Genomic DNA, 23825 nt, shown 5'->3' with positions numbered 1-23825 from the left:
TAGGCATGATACTTTTTGTTTGTGTTTATACAGGAGAAGAGTAGGGAAATAACACCAGAAGAAGCTGAAGACCTAATCAGGATGTATTGCCTGAGTGTGGTTTTTCTTTTCCATTTACCTCTTTCACAACGAGCTCGGGTTAGATTAATCAGTTACCATTGGAGTAAACAAGCTTTCACATTTATACAAATGGTAGGCACTGCATTTTCATTGTTCGTATTTTTAGTTCTTATTTATTAACAATAGACACAAGAGATCCATGAAGGGACTTCGGTGTTGTAACACTTGAGGGCAGGTCTACACTATGGGGCTAAGTTGACCTAAGTTACTTAACTCCAGCTATGTGAATAACGTAGCTGGAGTCGACATACCTTAGATCGACTTATTGCAGTGTTTACACTGCGCTGGGTCAATGGGAGGAAAGCTCTTATGCTTCTCATTCCGGTGAAGTACCGGAGTTGATGAGAGAGCGCTCAGCGGTCGACTAGACCCACTAAATCGACCCCTGGTGGATCAATTGCTGCGTGTCGATCCCCCGATAAGTGGACACAAGACTTTAGTGTCATAGAGTCTCCCACCTCCCAAGTGAATGCCTAGGCCCCTGGACTACAGAGTCATTCTTTTGCTCTCTGGCCCAAGGTTGGTTGAAATATTTATCCAGAGTGCACATGCCCAGAGGCAGGAACATAGGCACCTAGGGAACTTGTACTCTGAAAGCTTAGGCACCGAGTGAGTTTAGGCACCTACAGGGTTCAGTGGGAATTTTGTGGATCACACGGGAGCCAAAACTGGAACTTAAGCATTTAAACCTGAGATTTAGACACCTAAATCTGGGATTCAGGTTCTTAAATACTTTCAGAGATTCTGCGCAAATATGGCTTTTAAAATAAAGGATTGGCTACCTTTTAAAGTGGTTTTAGCATGCTATATATTACAATAATCACTATCACATGTGCGAACCTTTGTGTCCTAAGACTTAGGATGAGCATATTTAATTTTTAAATCACTCCCTTTGCAAGCCTACGTTTTCTAATAGAAGATGAGGTCAGACCATTCAACCTTTTGTTCGGGGTGGTGGTCAGGGGGCGGGAGTGTGGATAGAGGTTGGGGCGGTCAGAGAGTGGAGAACAGGGGGGTTGAATGGGGGCAGGGTTCCCGGGGGACAGTCAGGAATGAGAGTGGGGATTGGAAGGGATGGCAGGGGACAGTCAGGGGCACGGGTTCTGGGGGATGTTAGGGGACAGGGAGTGGGGGGTGAGGCAGGAGTCCTGGGGGGGCAGTCAGGGGCAAGATGGGGGGGGGGTTGGATAGGGGGCAGGGGCTGGGCCATGCCTGGCTGTTTGGGGAGGCACAGCCCCCCCTAACCGGCCCTCCATACAATTTTGGAAACCGGATGCAACCCTCAGGCCAAAAAGTTTGCATGCCCCTGCACTAGACTCACAATGTCCCTTCAAGAGTCAGACATGCACTTAAGATTCCTTCATTTACTGTCAAAATACAGACACCTCTTTAGTGGAGCACAGCAATTAATTAACACAGCGAAACTATGCAACAGTTCAGGAACGAACGGAAAAGAATGCTGTAGCAAGTAAAGATGAAGACTGTCCCGTTGACCTAAAAAGTTCCTTATCCAATCAAAGTTGTTGACTTCTGCATTTTAGTTCTTATATTTCAGTCTATTGTGTTTTTACTGTACAAGCACCTTTTGCAAATTTAAGACCCAATTTCACCATCTTTAGCTATGTTGAGTAATGCAATTACTGCCTGAATAGTTCAATTGAAACCAATGATACTTTTTCGGAGAAAAGTGCTACTCAACATGAATAAAGGGACAGAATCATGCCCTTAAATATGTTATGGCCAGTGTTTCACCACTGTCTCATCAATGCCTTATCTTCTCAAAATGGCACGGGAGTTTTCATAATAAAAGTTACCATTTAGAGCTTACAATGCACTCTCCTGTCAGGTGTAATGGTGACCTATCACCATTCCATTTAACTTTTCTGAATCTGTGCTTCTTTCCTACCAGTCTGCTTTACACTTTTTCTCCAAATGGTCTAAGTGCATGGATTTGTTTAACAAATATTCAGACCTTTATGGTCACCAAAAAATCAAATTGGGTAATTAAGAAAAAACTTCAAGGTGCATTCAGCGTCTGACACTGGAGCCAAAATCTTAAGGGGAAAAAAGAGTTTTCTTTGTGTTGAGTATTGATACCTTGCGCAGAAGTTAATCTAATGTATTTTTTCCTTTTAGCATAAAGGTTGTGAATTCTTTCTTCTGAAACACCTGACAACAGAAAAGCTGTGGAAAGTGGATTTCACTCACTTGTCTGATTTAAGCGATGATCTTTTGTGGAAGAATGTTGCATATTACTATGAAGTAGAAAATGAGCAAGGTACTACATTCATATTTGTTTCTTCACTTATTATTTTTAAACCTAATCTAGATTTTACTCTAACAATAAAACACTCAGCAGTTCACGTCACATTAATTAATATTAGATTCTGACATTATGCATATACCTGAGCAAGCTTGACCTATGTAAGAGCATCCCTGGGATGCACTATGACATACAGAGACACCATTGTCACAATTCCTCCCCTTCTTCTTCTTCATTCCTCAGGTAGATGAGTGGGTGGGGTAGAAGATTACTATTGCCTATATCAGCAGTAAACTACTGTCCTTACCCCTATTCCCAGCCTCCTACACTGCTTCAGCAAGTGAGTGATGAGTGTAGTCATGATTCCATCCATTCTGCTCTCCTGCTTGTCCACTCCCTGCCTGCCTGGTTCAGGGAAGAAATAAGGGAGCAAGTAGCCCTGCTTACTTCTAAATGCTTGAACACAAGGCTTGTGTGAATGTGTATTTCAAGTTGGTATCTGACCCACTGTTATTATTCTGTAACAGACATAACTGTGTTGTCACTTTTGTCACTTCGATGTTGTGTCTTGTACTGTATTTACAAAGGTCCTCAATTCTGCCACTCATACTGAAGTGTGCAAAAAATTCAAGAAAGCTAGTTATAAAATAAATATTTTCTAGCAAAATATTAGTTTCCAGTTTACATTCCATCTTAGGGCTAAGGTTGGATATGGGGGAAAAAATTAAGAGAGAGTATGAATATCTGTGGAGTATCATATCAAAACTAGCTGGAAAGGATGATGATGGAAAGTCTTTGCCTCTGAGGAGAACGTCTGTATATTTTCTTGAAAAGAGATCTTCGCCAACTAAAGGTACCGTAGTAACAATCTTCAAAGTTATACTATGTTATTATTTTAACTCATGATTTTAAAATTTTATTTATTAAGGCTCTGTTCTGCAGAAAATATGTGATTCCTCCATGAACAGAACAGTCTGCTTAATCTTTTGACATATTTTGAAGAAATCTTACTGCTTAGTGGAAACAACAATCTTTTAAAATATTCCTCCTTTAATAGGAGCTATTGAGTTGACCAAACTCTTGCCTACATTTCATGAGAGGCAACTAGTATGGAGGGTTTCATAGATAGCTGGGAAAATACTTGAAAAAACTGATTGGGATTTTTCAATGAATTTGTTTTGACTATACAGACCCTTTCTGAATTCACCTCCCACAAATGTTCTAGCAAATTGGTTAACTGGCAATCATATTAACTGTCATGTGTGTGAAAATGGTGATTTCAAAGAAACTGAATTAGGAAAGAAATAGTCACACAAGAAACATTTTAAGAACTAGGCCCATTCAGTTAGAGGGACTGTGGTGGGGTGACAACTCATCGGCACAGCACCTCCTACTGGTCATCCTGGGAATTAGATCTTCCAGCTCAGAGCACCCTCTGCAGACCAGTGTCTCACCTGCCACTGGCCCTCATGTCCCTCCCAGACCCCAATGCCCTTCTTTCCTGGGGTTCTGCCCCAGTAGTACCCCCACTCTGGGTCTCCCCTCCCTGGGGAACCCCCACCCTCTATCCCCACCTTGCCTTAGTGGTGACCGCCAGTCATCATCTAGCCACCGCTCACTGGGGGAGACTGCAGTCTGTAAACCACTCATCATCAGCAAGAGGGTTAGGACCTGCTGCCTTTGCCTATCGCTGGGCTGCCTCTCTGCAGCCCCAGTACCTTTTCATAGGCCCTATTCAAGGCCTGCAGCCTGGGGTTTTACTAGGCTGGAGCTCCCCAGCTCCCTCTGCCCTTCCCCAGCACTGCTCCACCTCAGGTACCCTTCTCAGCTCCCAGGCAGCCCAGCCCAGTCTCTCTCTTTAGAACCAGTGAGAGACTCTCACAGCTTCTGGCCCACAGCCCTCTTATAAGGGCCAGCTGGGCGCTGATTAAGTTGGCTGCAGCCTTGGCTGCTTTCCCAGTCAGCCTACCTTTTCCCAGCTCTCTCCAGGGCTGCTTTTAACCTCTCTTTACTGGAGTGGGGCAGCTGCCCTTTGACAGGGACAAAAAATATCATATGACCCATGTATCCAAACAAAACCAACTAACAAATCTAATCATTCTGGATATTCACAATGACCTGCCCCTAATTAATGAACTTGCAAAGTATTGTTCAGTCCTATGCAATCAAGAAAATTGCAGGATGACTGCAAACCCCTCATGAACAGAAGAAGTAGTAAAATATGTTATTTTACCTGCAGCTAGTTTCTATCTCTAGTTTCATCAGTCAGGAAATAGAAGCTGGAGAGATAGTTCTCGGTATTCCGCAATTAGGAGATACACTGAGGATCACTGTAGCTAAACCTTGTCTTCACTACTTAAAAAAATGTGTGTTTCTTACGTCAGAGTAACTAATTCATGTGAGCCATGCCAATGTAAAAACGCAGTGAAGATAAGGTACTTTAGCTTTACTGTGAGGTAAACTAGGTGAGAGAAGGGGGAGGTGTAGTGCTGACCTAACCTGATCTCTTGAGATTCTTCCCAGCCCATTTCCTTGATTTTATTATTATAGTTTACCTTGCTATAAAACTAATGTACTTTATCTTCACTGTTTTTTCCTTGGGATAGCTCACTCACATTCAGGCTGCTGACAGTAATTTTGGCCCCCAGGGCAGAATGGTCAATGGTTCCCCTGGAAACAGATGACTGAAGTTTTCACGCATTTCACGCAGTTTTCAAGCTGTTGCCGGCTGTGCTGCTGGTGCCCAGCGAGCTGCTGGCTGCACTGCTGGATGCGCTCTTCCAGCATGGCCAGGGCTTCCACTTGCCCACTTGGCTGCCTTTGCAGCTGCCAGCACCACCCCGCGCGTGCCTAGAGCCCTGCGGCCCAACTGAGCGATTTAAAAGGGCCTGAGGGCTCCTGGCCATCACCTCCCCTACCGGTATGATAACTGTATTCCTTTTGTTTACAAGGGAGGTCTGTGTGACATTGTGTGCCATGCTCTACCCAGAATAATAGCTAAAGGACATAGTCCTGTTCATAGTATTTATTATTTTAAGTATGGTAATAAGAAGGGTACAGAAAAGAATGGTCACACATTCTCATTCACTTTTTCACCTTTGGAAATCATAATATCACCACAATTAGATGTGGCTACAAGTCAGGATAAGAATCTTGGCAAATATTAAAAAACCTAGCAAGAAAGAAAATAAATATGAATTGAAAGAAACAACTGTGAGAAATTAATTTGGAGAACAACAGGTAATTAATTCCACCTATAATTACATTATTTACATTGCATGTGTCGCAGCAAATAAGACAGAAGCAACATAAATAAATTCCTACAAGTGGGGAGAGGACAGCCTACTTCAATGCTATATTAAGTAAATTAAGGAAACTGTTCTTCTGGTTAAGTTTCAGTTTTTCTTTTGCCTTTCCTAGCATAAAGTCCCTTATAATTTTTACTGATCATTTATAAGTGAGACAGTCTGCTGCTTCCCTCTGTGCTCAGTCAAGCAAGAGTGTAAATGACAGAGGCCAAAATTTTCAAACCTGAGTGGCTAAAATTAGGCTCCTACATAAAAGTAGCCCAAGATGCTAAGCAGAACAAAGTGGCTTGATTTTCAAAGGTGATGAGCATCTACAACTCCCATTGCAAACCAGGCCACTTTTATTTGGGAGCCTAAGTATGGATTTAAAAGCCTAATTCTTAGGTTTGAACATTTTGGCTACAAGGAATTAGTTGTATGCATTACAGAACCCTCTGTTAGCCAGTTTCACAGAATAATATAAATGAAAACTCTGCCTGGATAGTTTATTCACTAAATCTGAGTTATCAGTAGAGGCTTGTTTTAGTGTTGCTTTCTCTTGAATGAAGGGCTTTGAGACTTCGCTTTACTGAAATTGCATTTGAACATTATTCTAACATGTTGCTGTAAATATGTTACTGTAGCAGACTTTTGAAGAACTGTCTTTTTTTTTCAAATTGAAAAGAATCCAAGAATATTCCTAATCTAGGGCTGATACCCATGACATCTGTGGTGGTGGATGAATTTGCTGGAGATATTTTAAGTAGCCTACCATTTTTAAAAAGGTATGTGTCTGTTTTACTTTTTTTAAATTTTTTCTGAATATATATAAGATTAAATCATTGTGTATCGTGGTTTTGTCATGTTCTAGGAATTTTCATTGTGATGATGACTATTTTTGTTTTCATAATTTGGTATCAAACAACCCAGGGAACATTTTCAAAATATTAATTAAAAATGTAGGAATTTAAGAAGTAAAAACAGTATCATTAAAATGTAAAAGCAAACAAACAAAAACATATTGGAAAAACAGAGTAGTCTGTAGTAGCGTTTCTATATATTACAGGATTTCTTGGGTGCTGTTCTCTCATAAACATGTACATGTGGGTTTCATGTATGTCTCTCTCTCTCTCACACACACCCACCCACCCTCCCACCCATCAGTTTATAACACATACCCAAAATCTCCGGAATGAAGACCATGATCAACAATTCTGCTCTGAGGCATAATGGAACTTTCTACGATAAGGGTTCAGCTTGTTTGTGCAGAAGATGGAGCTTTCTCAGGGACTGAACTGAAACTATGGAATGAAGTTCCACAGGAACTAAGGACCATCAGAAACCTCACCACCTTCCACTCCAAGTACAAGACACATTTCTTTGAACTGCCTTCTCTGCTATAAACACATAGCAGTCTGTACATTAACCCCCTCAAAACTCTCCAAACAACAAACAATGTCCCTCCAAACCTTTCCAAAACAAATCACTACATTGCACACACACATTTCCCCTAGTGGAGACCACATGAGAGAGGGAACAAAACAAGAGTGACAAATGTTAGTCACATCACTTAACACACCACTGGAAGGTGATCAGATACTATAGTGATGAGTCCAATATAACAACTGATACAGAAAAGAACCACATCTCTGACCACCCGTGACACCCACTGAATTCAGCCTGGGTTCAAAGAGTGCCAAATAGGATTGCCAGTGTGAACCAAACTGGGAGCCTTAGCTTGTCAATTAGACTTGCTCCCAAGAAGGTAGCGTAGACCATGTCAGCTGCCAAAATCATGTCTATACTTGGACTCCCATTGCTAGAAAAATCAGTTCTTTTAAATCAGAGTTAGCAACAAGGGGAACATTTTCTAAATATAAACAGACCCTGAAACCACCTGGGATGGGAAAGAGCCAGTTAGGTTGTGTGTAACAATTTGTGTAGCACTGTGGCACTGGAGTGAATTTCACACATAAGAGGGATATGACATCATCCCAAATGTTTTCTAAGGTAAGTATTCAGGTGTTGATTAAAGTAAGCAGATGGTTATGTATCTTTGCTTAATTGGAACTACAGAGTGAAATCCTGGCCCCACTGAAGATATTGGGAATTTTTCCTTAACTTCACCAGGGCTGGGATTTTACGTACAGACTCTAAATATTTTATACATTTACAATGGCATTTTCATAGTTTTATATTATTCCATGTAGGTTCTATCAGGCCAACAACCTACTGATGTGACATGTATTTTAAAACCTTTATTTTTGAAAATAATTAATTATATTATAAATAGTATACATTATCAATGTTGTGTCTTTTGTTAGTGATGACTCTGCTGTTACTTCCCTTGTTAAACAAAAAGAATTTGATGAAATTCGACACTGGCATTCAGGAAAGCTTCTCAGTGATGATTATGACAGAACAAAGTCCAGTTCTCAAGGTAAGACCCTATTCAGATAAACCCTATTCAGAAAAAGCTAAAGTATTATCAGTGTGGGTAGTTCTATAGGTTCAGAAAATGATTTAGAAGTTGCACTAATTTAATGAAACAATGAGTATTGGGGTAGAGATAGTCTTTTTGGTGTGTGCAGTACCTAGCCCAATGGGATTCTCGTCCCTGATTGGGACACACAGGTGCTATTGTAATACAAATAGCTATAATTAATATAAAAAAGCAACTGGGGTCTGGAATAATGTTTTCTCCATTTAGAAATAATGGGAATTGCTGAGATTATTTTAGCAGGACTACTCACATGCCTAAAGTTAAACATGTCTGTAATTGTTTGCAGGACCAATGCCATAGTTAATGAACACTCGCAAAAGTGAAAAGTAGCCATTTCGCAAAACTATACCTATTAGAAATAAAGCAACAGCTAAACAGTTTTCCTTTTCATATACTAAGCAATCAATAGTTGATGGACAAGATTTATTATTTTTTTCACAAAAGGTCATCATTGTGTAGGGCAGACTTTGATTCACTGTTCTTTAGTACAATTCCATAGTATGTTAATAATATCACTTTTTCTTCCATTTTTTGTTTCTGTTATGCTGAATAATTATTCTGAGCTTATCAAGATTTAAGCTAAATTATGCCTGCCCTTGCATGAGTGTGCTGGAGAGGAGGTCTCACTGGAGTATTGTGTCCAGTTCTGGGTGCTACATTTCAGGAAAGATGTGGACAAATTGAAGGAAGTCCAGAGAACAGTAACAAAAATTATTAAAGGTCTAGAAAACATGACCTATGAGGATAGATTGAATAAATTGGATTTGTTTAGGCTGGAGAAGAGAAGACTGAGAGGGGACATGATAACAGTTTTCAAGTACATAAAAGTCTGTTACAAGGAAGAAGGAGAAAAATTGTGCTTCTTAACCTCTAAGTATAGGACAGGAAACAATGGGCTTAAATTGCAGCAAGCAAGGTTTAGGTTGGACATTAGGAAACACTTGCTAACTGTCAGGGCAGTTAAGCCCAGGGAGGTTGTGGAATCTCTGTCACTCGAGATTTTTAACAGTAGGTTGGACAAGCACGTGTGAGGGATGGTCTAGATAATACTTAGTCCTGCCATAAGTGCAGGGGACTGAACAAGAAAATGTCTTGAGGTCCCTTCCAGTCCTATAATTCTATGATCGTCACTCAACAGCAGACTTGTAGTTCGCTGGGGAGAGAGGAGAGAGCAATGAGTGCTGCTGCTTCACACCCAAGCTCTCCTGAGCCTGGGACTGGCCTGTTTCCTTCCTGAATTCTCCTGAAGCACCTTCAGAGGAGGGAGTCTGTCCACTCACAACCTTCTGAGGACTCCTTGTAATCACCCAACCCACAGGTTGGCAAACTGTGACTTAGAGTGATGATATCATAGGCCTGTATTGGCGAACATGATATTACAAAAGAGCCTTGGTACTTCTTACTTGGCCCATACCTTTATTGTCGCCCTGCAGCTGCTCTGAAATGCAGGGGAAGATAAAGCCTTCATGCCTCACAATGCAAAAACTGAAAGGAAGGACAGTATGTAGGCAAGGAAGTGAGGGCTATGAAAAGCATGCGTGTGTAACATACTTTGTGTATTTTGAAGCAATGTACAAAGATCCATGGGCCCTTCGAAACAATCAAAAGTTGCAGTCTTTTCTACGCTTTTATGGATCATCACTGGAAGGCAACATTTCAAAAACAATTGTAACCCAATTGGATACTCCAAAGAAGGCTTATTGTGACATGAAGAACAGCAAAAAAATTCATGTAAGATCTGTGAAGTATCTCCATAAGATCAGAATGTTTGTTTTATGCATATATTGCACAATAGTAATTTTTTTAATTTTGCTTTAAACCATGTAGTACAGGAATTTCTACCATTCTTTTTCTGCCATTGTAAGAGTTCTGATTTGGAATTTCCATTTTTTCGGTAATTAGGGCATCTAGATTTTCTCTCATTTCTTACTGAAGGAGTTCCCTCCTGCTTCATTTCTCCATTCACCCTTCCATTTTATTAATGGCACAATCTTGGTCCCACTGCAATCAGTACGAGCTTTGCTGCTGATTTCCCAATCCTGCATTGAGCTCTCTGGGTAGATCCCTGCTCCTTGTAAAGATCACTGCAGGATAAGGGACTAAGGCAATAATTGGTAAAGGAAGACCAATTTTTGTTTTATTGAAGAGATTATTTTACACTGTCATCAGGGCCAGCTTTAGGCACCAGTGTTCCAAGCATGTGCTTGGGGCAGCACTTTTCAAGGGGCGGCATTCTGGCCTTTTGGGGTGGCACTTCGGCGGTGGCACTCCTTTTTTGTTTCCTTCTTTTGCTTCGGTGGCGGCACTCAGCACACCAGATTTTTATTTTTATTTTTTAATTTTTTTTGGTTGGGGCAGCAAAAAACCTGCTGCTCTCTGAAAAGGCTGTGTAGGTTTATAACTGTAGGTAGACAGAGCCATTGGTGACCTCAGAATCAAATCAGATTAACATTTATCTCACAAGAAGTGCTCGCAATAGGGAACATTAGTATTAGTATTAATATTTAAATCACACAACCAGGACAAGAAGTGATGGCTATATTGATATAAAAAATGTGAATGTAGTAGATAGTGGACACTGGGGAGGAGATGGGTTGGAACAGCCAAGGGATATGAGTGGGTTACTGGAATTGTATTAGTATGTTGTAGATTTTACTCTAAACATTGTAAAGCTCGTAGATCTCTGGATAGAGTTGCCAGCTGTCCGGTTTTCGAATGGAACACCCCCGCACTGCTGACCAGGCCGTTAAAAGTCTGGCTGGTTGCCCACAGAAGGACAGGCAAGGTGCCTGCCTGGCTCTTGGGAAGAGGCTGGCATCTCCTGCTGGCTCCAAGGCGTAGGGATGTCCACAGGGGCTCTGCATGTTGCCCCTGCCCCGAGTGCCAGCTCCACAGCTCCCATTGGCCGGGAACCATGTCCAGTGGGAGCTGTGGGGGTGGCACCTCAAGGCAGGGGCAGAGCACAGAGGAGCCCTGTGGACATCCCTGTGCCCTATGCCTAGAGCCAGAGGGAGATGCCAGCCTTTTCCCAGGAGCCAGGCAGGCACCCTGCCTGTCCTGCTGTGGGCAGCCAACCAGACTTTTAATGGCCTAGGAGAAGGACATGCTGGCCGCTTCCAGGAACCACACCTCTTACCTCTCATCTCCTCTCACACCGCTACCCCTGCCTCTGTACCCCAAATCCCTCAACTCCAGGCCCACCCCAGAGCCTACAACCCCACCTGGAGCTCTTACCACCTCTTGCAACCTCTGCCCCAGCCTGGTGAAAATGAGCGAGGGTGGGGGAGAATAAGTGATGGAGGGAGGAGGGATGGAGTGAGCAGGGGTGGGGCATCACAGAAGGGGCAGGGCCTTGCGGTGGGTGCAGGGCAAGGGTGTTGCAAATAGAAAGTTGGCAACCCTAGCTCTGGATAGATGCTGGCAAAAAATGTGAATGAATAAATAAATGAATAAGATACTATTGCTTTAAAAAATATTTAGTAGCAGAGTTGGAAAGAGTCGCAGGCACAGGGGTGGGGAGGGTGTCATATGGCGAGGTGTTAGAGTGCTCTTCTGTACATGTTTATTTAGTGGTCAGTAGGCCTGTGAGGCATACCTACCTACAATGAAGAACTTGTGCAGCCTGCAGATAGAATTCAACATTTTCAGCATTGAACAAAGACTGGTCTTTTCTTTCCAAACAATCAAACATTTACTAAGATGTAGCTGCACTGACTTCAGTGGAACTAAGCCCATTTATCTTTAAATAATAACTTCAGGTGAAATTCTGGTTCCACAAAGCCAGCAGAGAAACTCCCATTGCCTTCACTGGGGCCAAGATTACTCACAGGACCTAGTTTTATAATCTCTGCAGTAACAAAAAGTGCACTAAGACTCAGATTGTGATGAGTGCAGGTAAATTTATATCTAAAAATGAATGACATAGTTTGTAATCAAATACAGTTCAGAGACAGCAAAGTAAAAATGTTGACTACTCTTCTTTGCTCTGACTTGCTACTTTGGAGCCTGAATCTGCAATCTTTGCATTGAGTAGTACTTTACACATAAGAGTAATCTTGTTGTCTACACCTGGAAGATGGCAATAGTGGTGCGATTTTATTGCCTTGCAACTTGCATAGTTTTCTACACCTGTGAAAAATGGATGTAATATATTACTATTCTGATCTATTAGAATCATTTTCCTTCAATGGAAACACGCTTAGATTGCAAATTTTTTAAGGCAGGGGTCATCTTTTATATACATATATATACACTGGCTAGAAAAATATGGTTCCAAATCCAGGATTAGGGCCTCTAGATGCTATTGCAATACAAATAAATAAGTACATAAATTACAAAACAGCTGTGAATCAAGCAGTGTGTTTGGTGTTCAAGGCAACTGAAACACTAGTTTTTATCCATGTATATAAACTGTTAAAATAACTTTAAAAATCATAATTGTGACATAATGTGAAGAAAATACCCATCAGATAAAGTTATTGACAATATCACAAGATATATTGAGTAACCAGAATAAAAAGCCATGGAATTCCATTAGTCCACTGACTACTGATTTATTTTGAAGATGTTTTATATAAAAGCCAATTTATAGGTGAATAATGAGCAATAACTATTTTTAAGCAGAGTTACTTAATGGTGCTCACACATCAATCTTTGTTACATTAGATGATTTGTAAGACATTAGCATTTGTTCTTTAAAATTTCACAAAAGTGTAACGTTTTATGTATGTAGTATATTTATTTTATTGGCAGAAGACTAAAGCAGAAATAATTATTGAGGAAAACCAAAAGAGAATGAAAGCTGAAGAGGAAAGAAAAGAACAGAAACAATGGGATGCTCTTGCCATTGAAAAACTAATACATGAGAATTGTAACTCAGGAATAAGAAAACTAGAGGATTTTCTCAAGAAGTGTCAAAGTAATTCTGTGAAATATACTGCAGAAATGGCAGGATTGAATACTTGCTTTGAAGTGTGGATAGAACAATGCAAAGACCAAGGTATGTGAAAGTATACTTGGGTCTTTTTTGGAGGGGTTGGCAGTCATCATTTAGTTGTAGCAAGACTGCAGAAGAAAATCCTAATAAACTTTACCTGCTGTAGTGCTATTGGGTTTTTATTTTAAGAGCACATGGCTAGCTGGTATAAATGTTCAGGAGAGGGAATTGCAAAGGATCCTGCCTCCAGCACAAGAAATATGTGCAACTGGAGTATCCAGGGAGTATGTACCTGCCATTGGTATCTTAACTCATCATTTTGGTTTCTTTTGTGTACTGTAATAGTTTTCCATAATCAAGGTGTTCCAGATTTTGTTAAATTAGTTTTGTAACACAGGGCGAAGGATCATTAATTGGCTGCTGCTTCCAGTCGGATAATGACACAAAGGAATTGTATCAATTTTGAGGTTTTGTGTACCATGTCAGGTCTGTGGAATTCTATGCAAAGTAAAGAATCGGGGTAGCCGTGTTAGTCTGTATCCACAAAAACAACAAGGAGTCTGGTGGCACCTTAAAGACTCACAGATTTATTTGGGAATAAGCTGTCATGGGATGCAGCTGAAGAAGTGAGGTTTTTACCCACAAAAGCTTATGCCCAAATAAATCTGTTAGTCTTTAAGGTGCCACCGGACTCCTTGTTGTTTTTATGCAAACTAGAGCAAGGCTGACTTTCACAGCAATCTGTATATTTGGGGTCTGTGTTATAAAGTGGAATATTTCATGGCATATATATTAGAATATCTTATGCCAGAGTCTGAGAATCAAAGGGAAAATCAGCCACAAAGTCTTTGGTTTTGCCATTAGTTTTCCATTTTAAGGTAATTCATAGAAAGAGACATTTTGGCACTCTCTCTCTGGCAAAGTAAATTTATACTATAATAAAGAACCTATCAGTCCTAATTATTGATGAATTACACAAATAAAAAAACTAATCATATACAACTACAGTACATGCAAATTACACAGTCCAACTAAGAAATCTTCTAAATTCCTGAAGAAAGAACACAGGTCAAACTGCAAAACAAATATGAATACAACTTCCATATTCACTTCTAAATATGTTTTGCAATATAAAATCATTCTGACAAGTACAGTAGGTCCTTACACTAACTTTTATACAAGCATGTATATTGTTTTTCACTGTCATCAACAGAGTTTGATCCCACACATCCACACCTCTTCCATTTCAGGTATAGATGCAATTGGTGAGAATTAACATAAAGTTATCCTCTCTATTGCCCAGCCCAAACAGGGAGGCACAAGACATATCTTACTAGTTTTGTAAGACCACACAGAATACTGAACATCTAGATTTTTGGTTTCTCTCCTTGGTTTTGGGAGCAGATTGTGATGTAGTAATTACAGGCAACAAAGCTAAATGTAACACCACTCCTGTGTATGTCATCTGTGGGGATTGATACTGGGACCTCAGTAAAAAGCAGGAGCCACTATAATTTGACCTAAAGAACCATGTCGCTTAGCAGAGGGGTTCTCAAACTGGGAGTGGGGAGCCCTTAGGGGTCACAAGGTTATTACATGGGGGGGTTGCAAGCTGTCAGCCTCCCCCGAAACCTGCTTTGCCTCCAGAATTTATAATGCTGTTAAATATATAAAAATGTGTTAATTTATAAGGGGGCGGTGTCACATTCAGAGGCTTTCTATCTGAAAGGGGTCACCATATTAAAGCTTGAGAACCACTGTCTTAGTACCCTATAGCCGAGTAGTAAATTTAAATAACCTCTACCTTGATATAACACAACCTGATATAACATAAATTTGAATATAACGTGGTAAAGCAGTGCTCCTGGGAGCAGGGGGGACTGTGCACTCCGGTGGATCAAAGCAAGTTTGATATAATGCGGTTTCACCTATAACACGGTAAGATTTTTTGGCTCCTGAGGACAGCATTATATCAGGGTAAAGGTGTATGTAGGCAGCTGGTAAAGCAGGGGTAGGCAACCTATGGCACGGGTGCCGAAGGCGGCACGTGAACTGATTTTCAGTGACACTCATACTACCTGGGTCCTGGCCACCAATCTGGGGGAGCTCTGCATTTTAATTTAATTTTAAATGAAGCTTCTTAAACATTTTGAAACCTTACTTGCTTTACATACAACAATAGTTTAGTTATATATTATAGATGTATAGAAAGAGACCTTTAAAAAAGGTTAAAATGTATTATTGGCACGCGTAACCTTAAATTACAGTGAATAAAAGAAGACTCAGCACACCACTTCTGAAAGGTTGCCAACACCTGTGCTAAAGGCTGACAGAGAACACACTGCTTTAATATGGGGGGACAGTTTAGACAAACACCTAATTTGGCATATCACTTTTAAAAGACTATGTGGCAAAGTAGAAGAGCTTTGTCTCTATCATATAGTAGTGATCTGGGTCACTTGTAGTAGTGATATAGTAGTAACCTGGATTCTAATTCCAGCTCTCTCTGAAATGCTCTTGTGCAATCTCTGTTACTTTTTCTGTTTACTGCATGAATGATAATAACCACACAGCGTACAAAGCCTTGGTTCACAGTAAGGATTGCAAAGGTACAGAAATATTTTCGGTGTAATAGCTGGGACTAGAACTCATGGTATCTGGCCGTGTAGTTTAGCATATCATTTACTACGCTAATCAAACACTCTCATCTTGCTTCTTAAAAATGGTGTGATGGCTGGAACTTTTCAAGCCATTGTGAAACTACACGCAGCCAGGACCCAAACAATGATTTTCATGATCAGTTTGTGAGAGCTGGCAACCCTGATGTAGTAAGTGACAGGAGAAAAGGAAAAATACCAAAATTTTTAAAGGATCATCATGGGAAACACCCGTGTTTATGGTAACATCAAACCAAAGTGTCAGAACCCTGTTCTCCACTCTCCAGCTCCCATTCTCCCATCCCATGATGTGGAAGCTAAGGTCCAAATAGGTGGATTTGATATTGCAGTGTGTCATTTAATGCAAGAACTGGACACCAGAAGAATATATTTTTAAAGCAATACACATGTTCTAAAATGGCAATGAGGTGTAAACAGAAAAGGATTTTAAAAAAAGTCCAAACCACCATCTACATGCACTGGCCATGAAAGGAGGCTGATGTGTAAAGCATCCAAGCATATTTATTATTTTGTGCATTTTGATTTATACATAACATTTAAATGCACCTATCCAGAGCTCTAGACAAGCCAAGTAATACAAACAGAAATAAATGTCGTTTCCTCCCCGAGTCGATCCCTTGAAAAAAGAAAACACTTTAGCCATAGATCCTAGCTCTCAATGCCCAAATCTCAGCCATCAGTTCACATATATTTGCATAAAAATGTGGGAAGAGGTGGGTCTTACAACATGTTCTGAAGGTCCATAGAGCTGAACTATTTTGGATGTGTCCCTCATCATACAGCCTGGGATTAAAATAAATCATAAACTGTCTGCAACAGTAACCCTTGGTAGAACTGCTTCTTGGCTAGTCATTTTCATCCCTTTGCATCCCAGAAAATCTCTACAATGAGGTTTTATGTTGATGGCTTTTATTGGGAGCTTGCTGATGCAGGGCTTTCCAAGCTGACATTAAAATCAAAGTAATTGGACATGGTCCCATAGGATACAACTACACTGCAATAAAAGAGCTGCAGCACACCTAGGACTGACCTGGGTCAGCTGACTCGGGCTTGCGGGTCTTGGGCTGCGGAGCTAAAAATTGTAGTGTTGATGTTTGGGCACAAGCTGGAGCCCAAGATCTGAGACCTTCCCTCTTTGCACAGAGCCTGTGCAGCTGTGAGGAACATTTGTCTCTTGTGTGGAGGGTTCTACCACTTGTCAAATGAACAAAAAATATTTTTAAAATTAAAAATACTTAATGAGATTATAAATATAGCTGAATATTTTATTTTTCAAGGAAAGAGAGTGAAAGATATAAATGCAGCTGTTGAAGTAATGAGAAGAATTCATTCCCTGCTGGAAAAATATAAAGATTTAATGGAGAAGACAGATTATCAAAAGATTGTCAGATGTCTTAGATACTTTGGATTTGACAATTTAGCATGTACTTTAGAATCTTCCCAGGTAATGTCTGTATAACAAATGTACTATTCTACATGCATATAACTTAATCTCTGCTATAGTTTTTTTCATACGATTTGTATTTTTTTTTCAAAATATCTACAGTTGCATACAAAAAAAACTATGTTAAAAGAAAATTATTTAGATTGCAAAGTCAAGCACTTGAAATATAGGAGATACCTGATTTATGATTGCCTATACAATTTTATTTTGGCCCCCATTGTATGTATATCTTGTGCAACTAACTAAGGCAGAGGCCCCGTGGGAAAAAAAATACGTGATCATGTAGAGGCTACATTGTGCAATGTATGAACAATAGGGCCAAATTAAGATCGCACAAGCAGCTGTATATCTGTCATTTCCTACTTTCAAGTGCTATTTTGCCACCTGCATAATGTTGTTTTAACACAGTTTAATTTTTAAAATATTATTTCCTAAGTGTGTTTTTAAAGAAAAAGGTAAGAACAAATTCAATTATGTGCAACTGGAACAAGCACACCATTGTGCATTATCAGTTCACACTCTGAACTTTCAGCATTGCAACATACTTCTACCACCTAACCTACAGGAATAACATTAGCTGGCAGTTGGAGAAGGCAGTTATCTCAGAGAGAGATTGGATCTCTGGTTCCAGGAGTGATCATGGCGGGAGCTCAGCCTGATATCTTTCTCTCTCTCATTCCCTCCTCTACCCAGGAGTGGGAGAAGCTCTTGCCCCAGTTCCTACCTTCAGAGAGGATGGACTGCAAGAGTCAGGGGCTAGGACTAGGGGGTTATAGGTGAGACAGCTCAGTTTGTGTTTCCTCTCCCCCTACATTCCCTACCAGGTGGTATGTAGGCGGGCTACATGCTAGGTCTCGAAGGAGCAGTGCAGCCTGTCTCTCTTCATCTCCAACAGCTGCTCCAGCAGCACTCAGATGCTTTAGTGGCTACCCCACCTTAGAATGTTCATGTTTAGTTATTATTCTGGCAGGCTGACAAAATTTTCCTGAGCAACAAAAATGAGAAAAGGGAAATGGTGATTTTTAACACATTATATCTCAGTAAAAGATGAATGAAACTTAATGGGCAAGAAAAAGCACTTTTTCTCTTTAATAGCTCACCCTATAATATATATAATAATATCAAAGCCTACCACAAACAATGCAGGTGTTAGAGATTCTCAAAGAAACTGTCACAAGAATCTTTTATAAAGGGAAATGTTAGGCCACCTAAATATAGGACTTGCTACGGGCTCCCTCTGTAATAAAACTAAAGGCTAGAAAAGGAGGAGTAAGAAGGGGAGGAACATTTTATAAGAAACAAGTTAAACCTTTAAAACAAAATTTAGAAACTATTATAATTTAAATTTTTTAACCTTGGTTCCATGTTATAATATCTGGAACATCACTGCTACATCTAGACTGTTATCCCATGTATTGTCTGAGTAACGACTTGTTCCTGTGTGGTGCTGGGTGCCTCTTGCATTCAGCACTATTTTTTACCACCTCCTGAACTCTTCATTACCAAACTTCATTACTCTTCAACACCAAACAATGGCCAGAGGAGTTTCGAGGCTTCTTAATGCTATTGTTTAAGGTCCTGATCCTGCCATCACCTGCAGATTTCTTAACTTCTTGCTGTTGTGAAACCATAGTACTTTGATGCTTAATTGGAACAAGAAAACTTAACATATTTTAAATAAATCATTTTCTTGATTGTAGGAAATAAATAGCTAGATGTAATAAAAAAATTAATTATGATACTATAAACAAACAAGCTGCGTCAAAAATTCTAAATATTTACAGATTCCAGAGGATGACAGAAAAGAGACGAAAGCAAAGATTTCTAAATATGCTGTTGGCATGGATGACAGAAAAGAGACGAAAGCAAAGATTTCTAAATATGCTGTTGGCATGGGAGCAGCTCGGTTTCAGCTACAGTACATGGGTCATTGCCTGTTACGAGAAGAGAGAACAGATCGAGATCCCAGGATCCAGCATTTTATTCCTGATACATGGCAGGTAATACCGTATACTGTGAAATTTGACCTACTGTTTTCATATTACTGTTTTCATAGGTAATCATTGTTAGAAGAGCCAATATTAAAATGTAACAGAAAATTCTACAGCTGTTCACAGCCTCTTTGAAAAGCTGATTTGGGAAACTTAATTTTCAGGAACCTCAATTTTCACCTACAGTTGGTGGGAGGGTTCTGCTAGGAGAATAGCTTATATAAATATACAGACCTTCTATAAAATATAAACTTTCATATTTGAAATAGTTTTCTTCTTGATTAACTTTCAAATAACTTTTTTAAATCCAGATTTAGATTTCAGAATAAGCTGTTTGATCTCCAGTCCAGTTCTAGAAAAGGAAAGTTTATTGTAATTACCTCGTCTGTTTGTAGATTGGTAGAGGAGAAAGTGGAGATCATGAAATTTATCCATAAATCTGAGTTTATTTTTGATTTGCTGATGAATAAATGTTGTATTTTTGTTTGCTTGCTTTTTTTGTGACAGAGTTACCTATTATTTATGTATATCGGGATTTTACATTGAATTTTCCATAAACTGGTGACACAGGGTCTTAAAAAAATTGACCCAGATAAGATCTCATCAGGTTCCTTGAAAGTGGTTTTATGTGTCTGAATGTTTATGTTTTGGGGGGTTATAGACTAACAGCCCCTATGCTATGGAAAATAAATAATACTTTTAAAATTGCTGGCTTAAGCAAGATTTTTTTTCCAAGTTGATGTTCATTAATGATGACCCAATTCAAACTTAACTGGACTGAGTTGGAGGGCTTCAAAGTCAGCCTTGCATCTGATTTTCCAAATGCTTTGAAGAGAGGTGCCATAAGGCAGAGTAAGCAAACTTAATACCCCATAAGAATCAATAGTAAGGCCAAGGAGCCTCTCCTTTTGGGACTACAAGTCATCTGAGGCAAGACTGACATTCCAGAATCTCACCATCTGGAGGGGAAGTCACAACAGCAACGAGCATGCTACTCCAACTTTTCACTAGTCTCTCCATGCACCCAAAGAAGGTCCAATACTGAGAAGCAAGACATGACCATATGGTCCTTGCCTGTAATTCTAAGTCCTACTCTGTTATCTCTCCACAAGACTCTTTGGGTATGGAGCAGGTGGAGTTTGTTGAGGAGGAGAAGGTCCCTATTGGGATGAGACAGAGGTCTATTTGGAAGCGTGGCCTTAGAGAAGAAAGCACTGGAGTGAAATGTTTTTTCTATAGCAGGGCAGCTTAGAATTATGAAGTGGTAAAGAAAAAAGATGATTGTGTGCTGGTGAACTGAAATGGGTTTAATTGTATCATAACTGTACAAAAAAGATATTGTCTTGACATACAATCCATGTCACTTTTTATCTGCAGCGAGAACTTCTTGACATTGTAGATAATAATGAATCTGCAGTGATTGTAGCCCCTACCTCATCAGGGAAAACATATGCCTCCTACTACTGCATGGAGAAAATCCTGAAAGAAAGTAACGAGGGGGTGGTTGTGTATGTTGCTCCAACAAAGGTATGGCTTAAATGCATACAAGGCATAGTCTAATGAAAAGTGATTTACAGCAAAATAAAACATATTTCAGTCAAATCCTCAAAACCTCAACTACATTGACTTTACTGGAGTTAGTGTTTCACACCTCCTGAGGATCTAGCCCAAGTGAGTTAAAACCTTAAGCTTTTATTCAATGTTGAAATTAGTGAACTCTTTGCCTACACAAGGACAGCAGAATTTAGCTTATTTGATATTGTCTCGTTTTCTTACTCCTGACACGATTTTTAGTATGATGTTTGCAGTTTTATTGCACATGCTGTGTCTGCGTCTATTATAAAACTTGGTAATAAATATTCACTGTAATTTGTATTCAGGATTGACTTTAATGTATTTACACTGACATAAACTTGGAGTAATATAATGGTGAAATAGCCTGTTTATAATTTTTATTTTCTTAGCTGTCTAAATTGTGTTGACATGTTACTGATGTGTTGCTTTTCTTTAATCATCAGGCTCTTGTTAACCAAGTGTGGGCAACTGTTTATAATCGATTTAACAAAACACTGCCCGATGGCATGGTAGTATGTGGTGTTTTCACGAGAGATTTCCGCCATGATGCTCTGAACTGTCAGGTATACTCTGTTATTTCGGATTTGTTATTATATGATACATTTCTTTATTTAAATAGCAAAGTTTGAACTTCTGGTAGATTGCATCTCAGAAAGTTCATCATGGTACTATTTTTTAAACTATGAACTTCCAAAGACATCAGAATATAACAGAAGAAAATTCTAATATTGTAGAAATCTTCACAAACAGACCTTTCCTGATGTTTGAATCTCACTTCATTTTACATGAAGTTCCAATAGCGATGATAGATCTTGTGTGTACAACAAACTGGGTTGCTTACTTGTCAGTTTTCTAGATCAGTGGGTAATAATATACACTGAAGTTAACGATCCTGAAAACCATCCAGTCCTTTTTTTTAACAAGTATGTTCTCAGTTTCATCTCTCTCTCAAGGAATAAAGCAGATAAGCAGCTTAATTTAGTACTCCTATTTCTGCAGCTGCTTCTACCAACTGGAATCTCTAATAGGTTCCTCTCTGCAGTTTTTCCCCAAGAGGAAGGGAAGGTGGCACCTGGGCTCTAATTTCCCAAAATGGGTGTGTTTGTATCCCCTGCACAGTTCTGGATCTAGGAGGATGCTGGGGGAAGAGGGGGTACCAGCTGGGTCCCATTTTATTTCCTCCCTGCACTACAGCCAACCCTGCTTTGGCTGTCTATGGATCTCCTCCTACCAGCTGCAGACTCTGGGATCTTGAACTATTTTCTAAACTAAATCTATGTCTTGTATTTAAAATATAAGTGTATTAAGTGTCATCACCAGGTTAGCTTACTTTCTAAACGTAGTAATTCATTCCTGGCACAAAAGAGTAATTGAATTTTGGTTCTTGTTAGAGAAGATTAATATAGTGTTCAAGAATGGCAATTTGTACTATGGGACTGTGTACTCTGCAATCTGGAGCTTTTTGGCCCCTAAGTGTTAAGTTACCCCTGTAGCAGGTGAGTATTGTCTTTTTTGGTGAGAAATCTATTAGAAGAAGAACTTAAGAAGAAAGTGAATAAGATTTATAATGGTTTGGCTAGTTTGGCTAATATTTAGATTATCTGAAATTTTGGATGCTTATCTTGGACATACCCAGATTCTCAATCTTTGAGGAATCAGCCACCTCAAGCTGTTATTCACTGAAAATAAAAAATGTTTATTTACATTATAAAAACTATGTCTTATAATAATGTCATTTGTCAGCAGGTTTCAAACTAATGGGCTGCAAACATTTTTTCAGGTACTAGTGACGGTGCCTCAATGCTTAGAAATCCTGCTGCTGTCACCTCACCGCCAGCAATGGGCCAAAAGGATCAGATATGTTATATTTGATGAGGTAGATTTCTACTGTCTTTCTTTGCTTCTATTGGAATTATTAAAGGACATTTAATTAAAATGTCAGGAGCTAAGTGAGTTTGGCATGTTTATATGCACATATTCTATTTAAAAAAAAAACAAAAAAACCAAGGGCCACTTCCTCTTCCAATGACACTTAGTTAGCTGTCTGTGTACTTTTTTCTTTTGGTACTATCACCCTCACTCATTTTTTTAAAGTCTCCTGTTCATGGCAATTCTTAGCTGGTCTGAAGCACCGGAATTTTTTTCTCTCCATGTCTAAAGCAAATGCCATTTGCGATTCAGTTATGAGGGATGTTTTTAAGTGCAATATTGAGCTATCTTCTTTCATATGGACTAGGGTTCTACTCACAGGGGAATCAGGAGCACGCTGTATCATGCTATCTGGAGTGGCTCACAACTGTGAGTGCCTACTTCAGGGCAGACTGTCAGAAAACAAGGGCAGACACCTCAAAACTGGTGGTATGTTCTATAAGCAGATTTCACCAAATCAGTAATAAATGTGAATTCCTGGATCACTATACCAGTCTTACCATGGAGTCACAGACAGTCCCCCCTTAGACTCTCCAGTCTATCTTGCTATCCAGACAAACTGGGATTTCTGATAATGGTCACTTTAACCACAAATCATACTGCGTCAGGTTTCTCCCAGTCCTGGAAGACCAGCCACTTACCCCAAATCAATTGGTACTCCAGGTCTGACACCAAAGACAATTCTGGCAGTTTGGTGGCAGCCAATTCCATAGCAAACTAACTATAGGTTTATTAGCTAAGAAAAGAAAATGAGAGGTACTGAGAGCTTAAAGCAGAGAAAATATATTAGCAAGTAAGTCACAGTTTGTCAGTGCAAATTGCAGCAGAGATGCAGTAATTTGCCAGTTTCCCAAAGCCTCTCGGCTACCCCAAGAGGCTACCCAGAATAACTTTAGGGATCTCTGTCTTCTCATTCAGTTATTCTACAGTTAGAATCCAAACAGTCCAGAGTAAAGAATCTTTCTTTGAATCAGCAGAGAATCCTGTGGCACCTTATAGACTAACAGACATTTTGGAGCATGAGCTTTCGTGGGTGAATATCCACTTCATCAGACGCAGGTAGTGGAAATTTCCAGGGGCAGGTATATATATGCTAGCA

At 39.7% G+C, this 23825-nt stretch overlaps 1 protein-coding gene across 1 annotated transcript in view; it reads left to right on the top strand.

Annotated features, from left to right (window-relative positions):
- Positions 1 to 23825, top strand: part of DDX60 (DExD/H-box helicase 60) — a 78933-nt gene that overhangs the window by 13605 nt on the left and 41503 nt on the right. The window contains exons 7-18 of the mRNA XM_075066361.1: positions 34 to 138; positions 2257 to 2398; positions 3081 to 3236; positions 6356 to 6455; positions 7995 to 8110; positions 9741 to 9904; positions 12926 to 13172; positions 17065 to 17231; positions 19016 to 19231; positions 20600 to 20749; positions 21241 to 21360; positions 22578 to 22673. Coding sequence (XP_074922462.1) covers positions 34 to 138; positions 2257 to 2398; positions 3081 to 3236; positions 6356 to 6455; positions 7995 to 8110; positions 9741 to 9904; positions 12926 to 13172; positions 17065 to 17231; positions 19016 to 19231; positions 20600 to 20749; positions 21241 to 21360; positions 22578 to 22673 — 1779 coding nt within the window. The remainder of the gene's footprint in view (positions 1 to 33; positions 139 to 2256; positions 2399 to 3080; positions 3237 to 6355; positions 6456 to 7994; positions 8111 to 9740; positions 9905 to 12925; positions 13173 to 17064; positions 17232 to 19015; positions 19232 to 20599; positions 20750 to 21240; positions 21361 to 22577; positions 22674 to 23825) is intronic.

This window comes from Chelonoidis abingdonii, chromosome 5 (genome assembly GCF_003597395.2).
Source record: "Chelonoidis abingdonii isolate Lonesome George chromosome 5, CheloAbing_2.0, whole genome shotgun sequence".
NCBI lineage: Eukaryota > Metazoa > Chordata > Testudines > Testudinidae > Chelonoidis > Chelonoidis abingdonii.
Note: the sequence above shows the minus strand (reverse complement) of the source record. Positions and strands in the feature narration are given on the sequence as shown.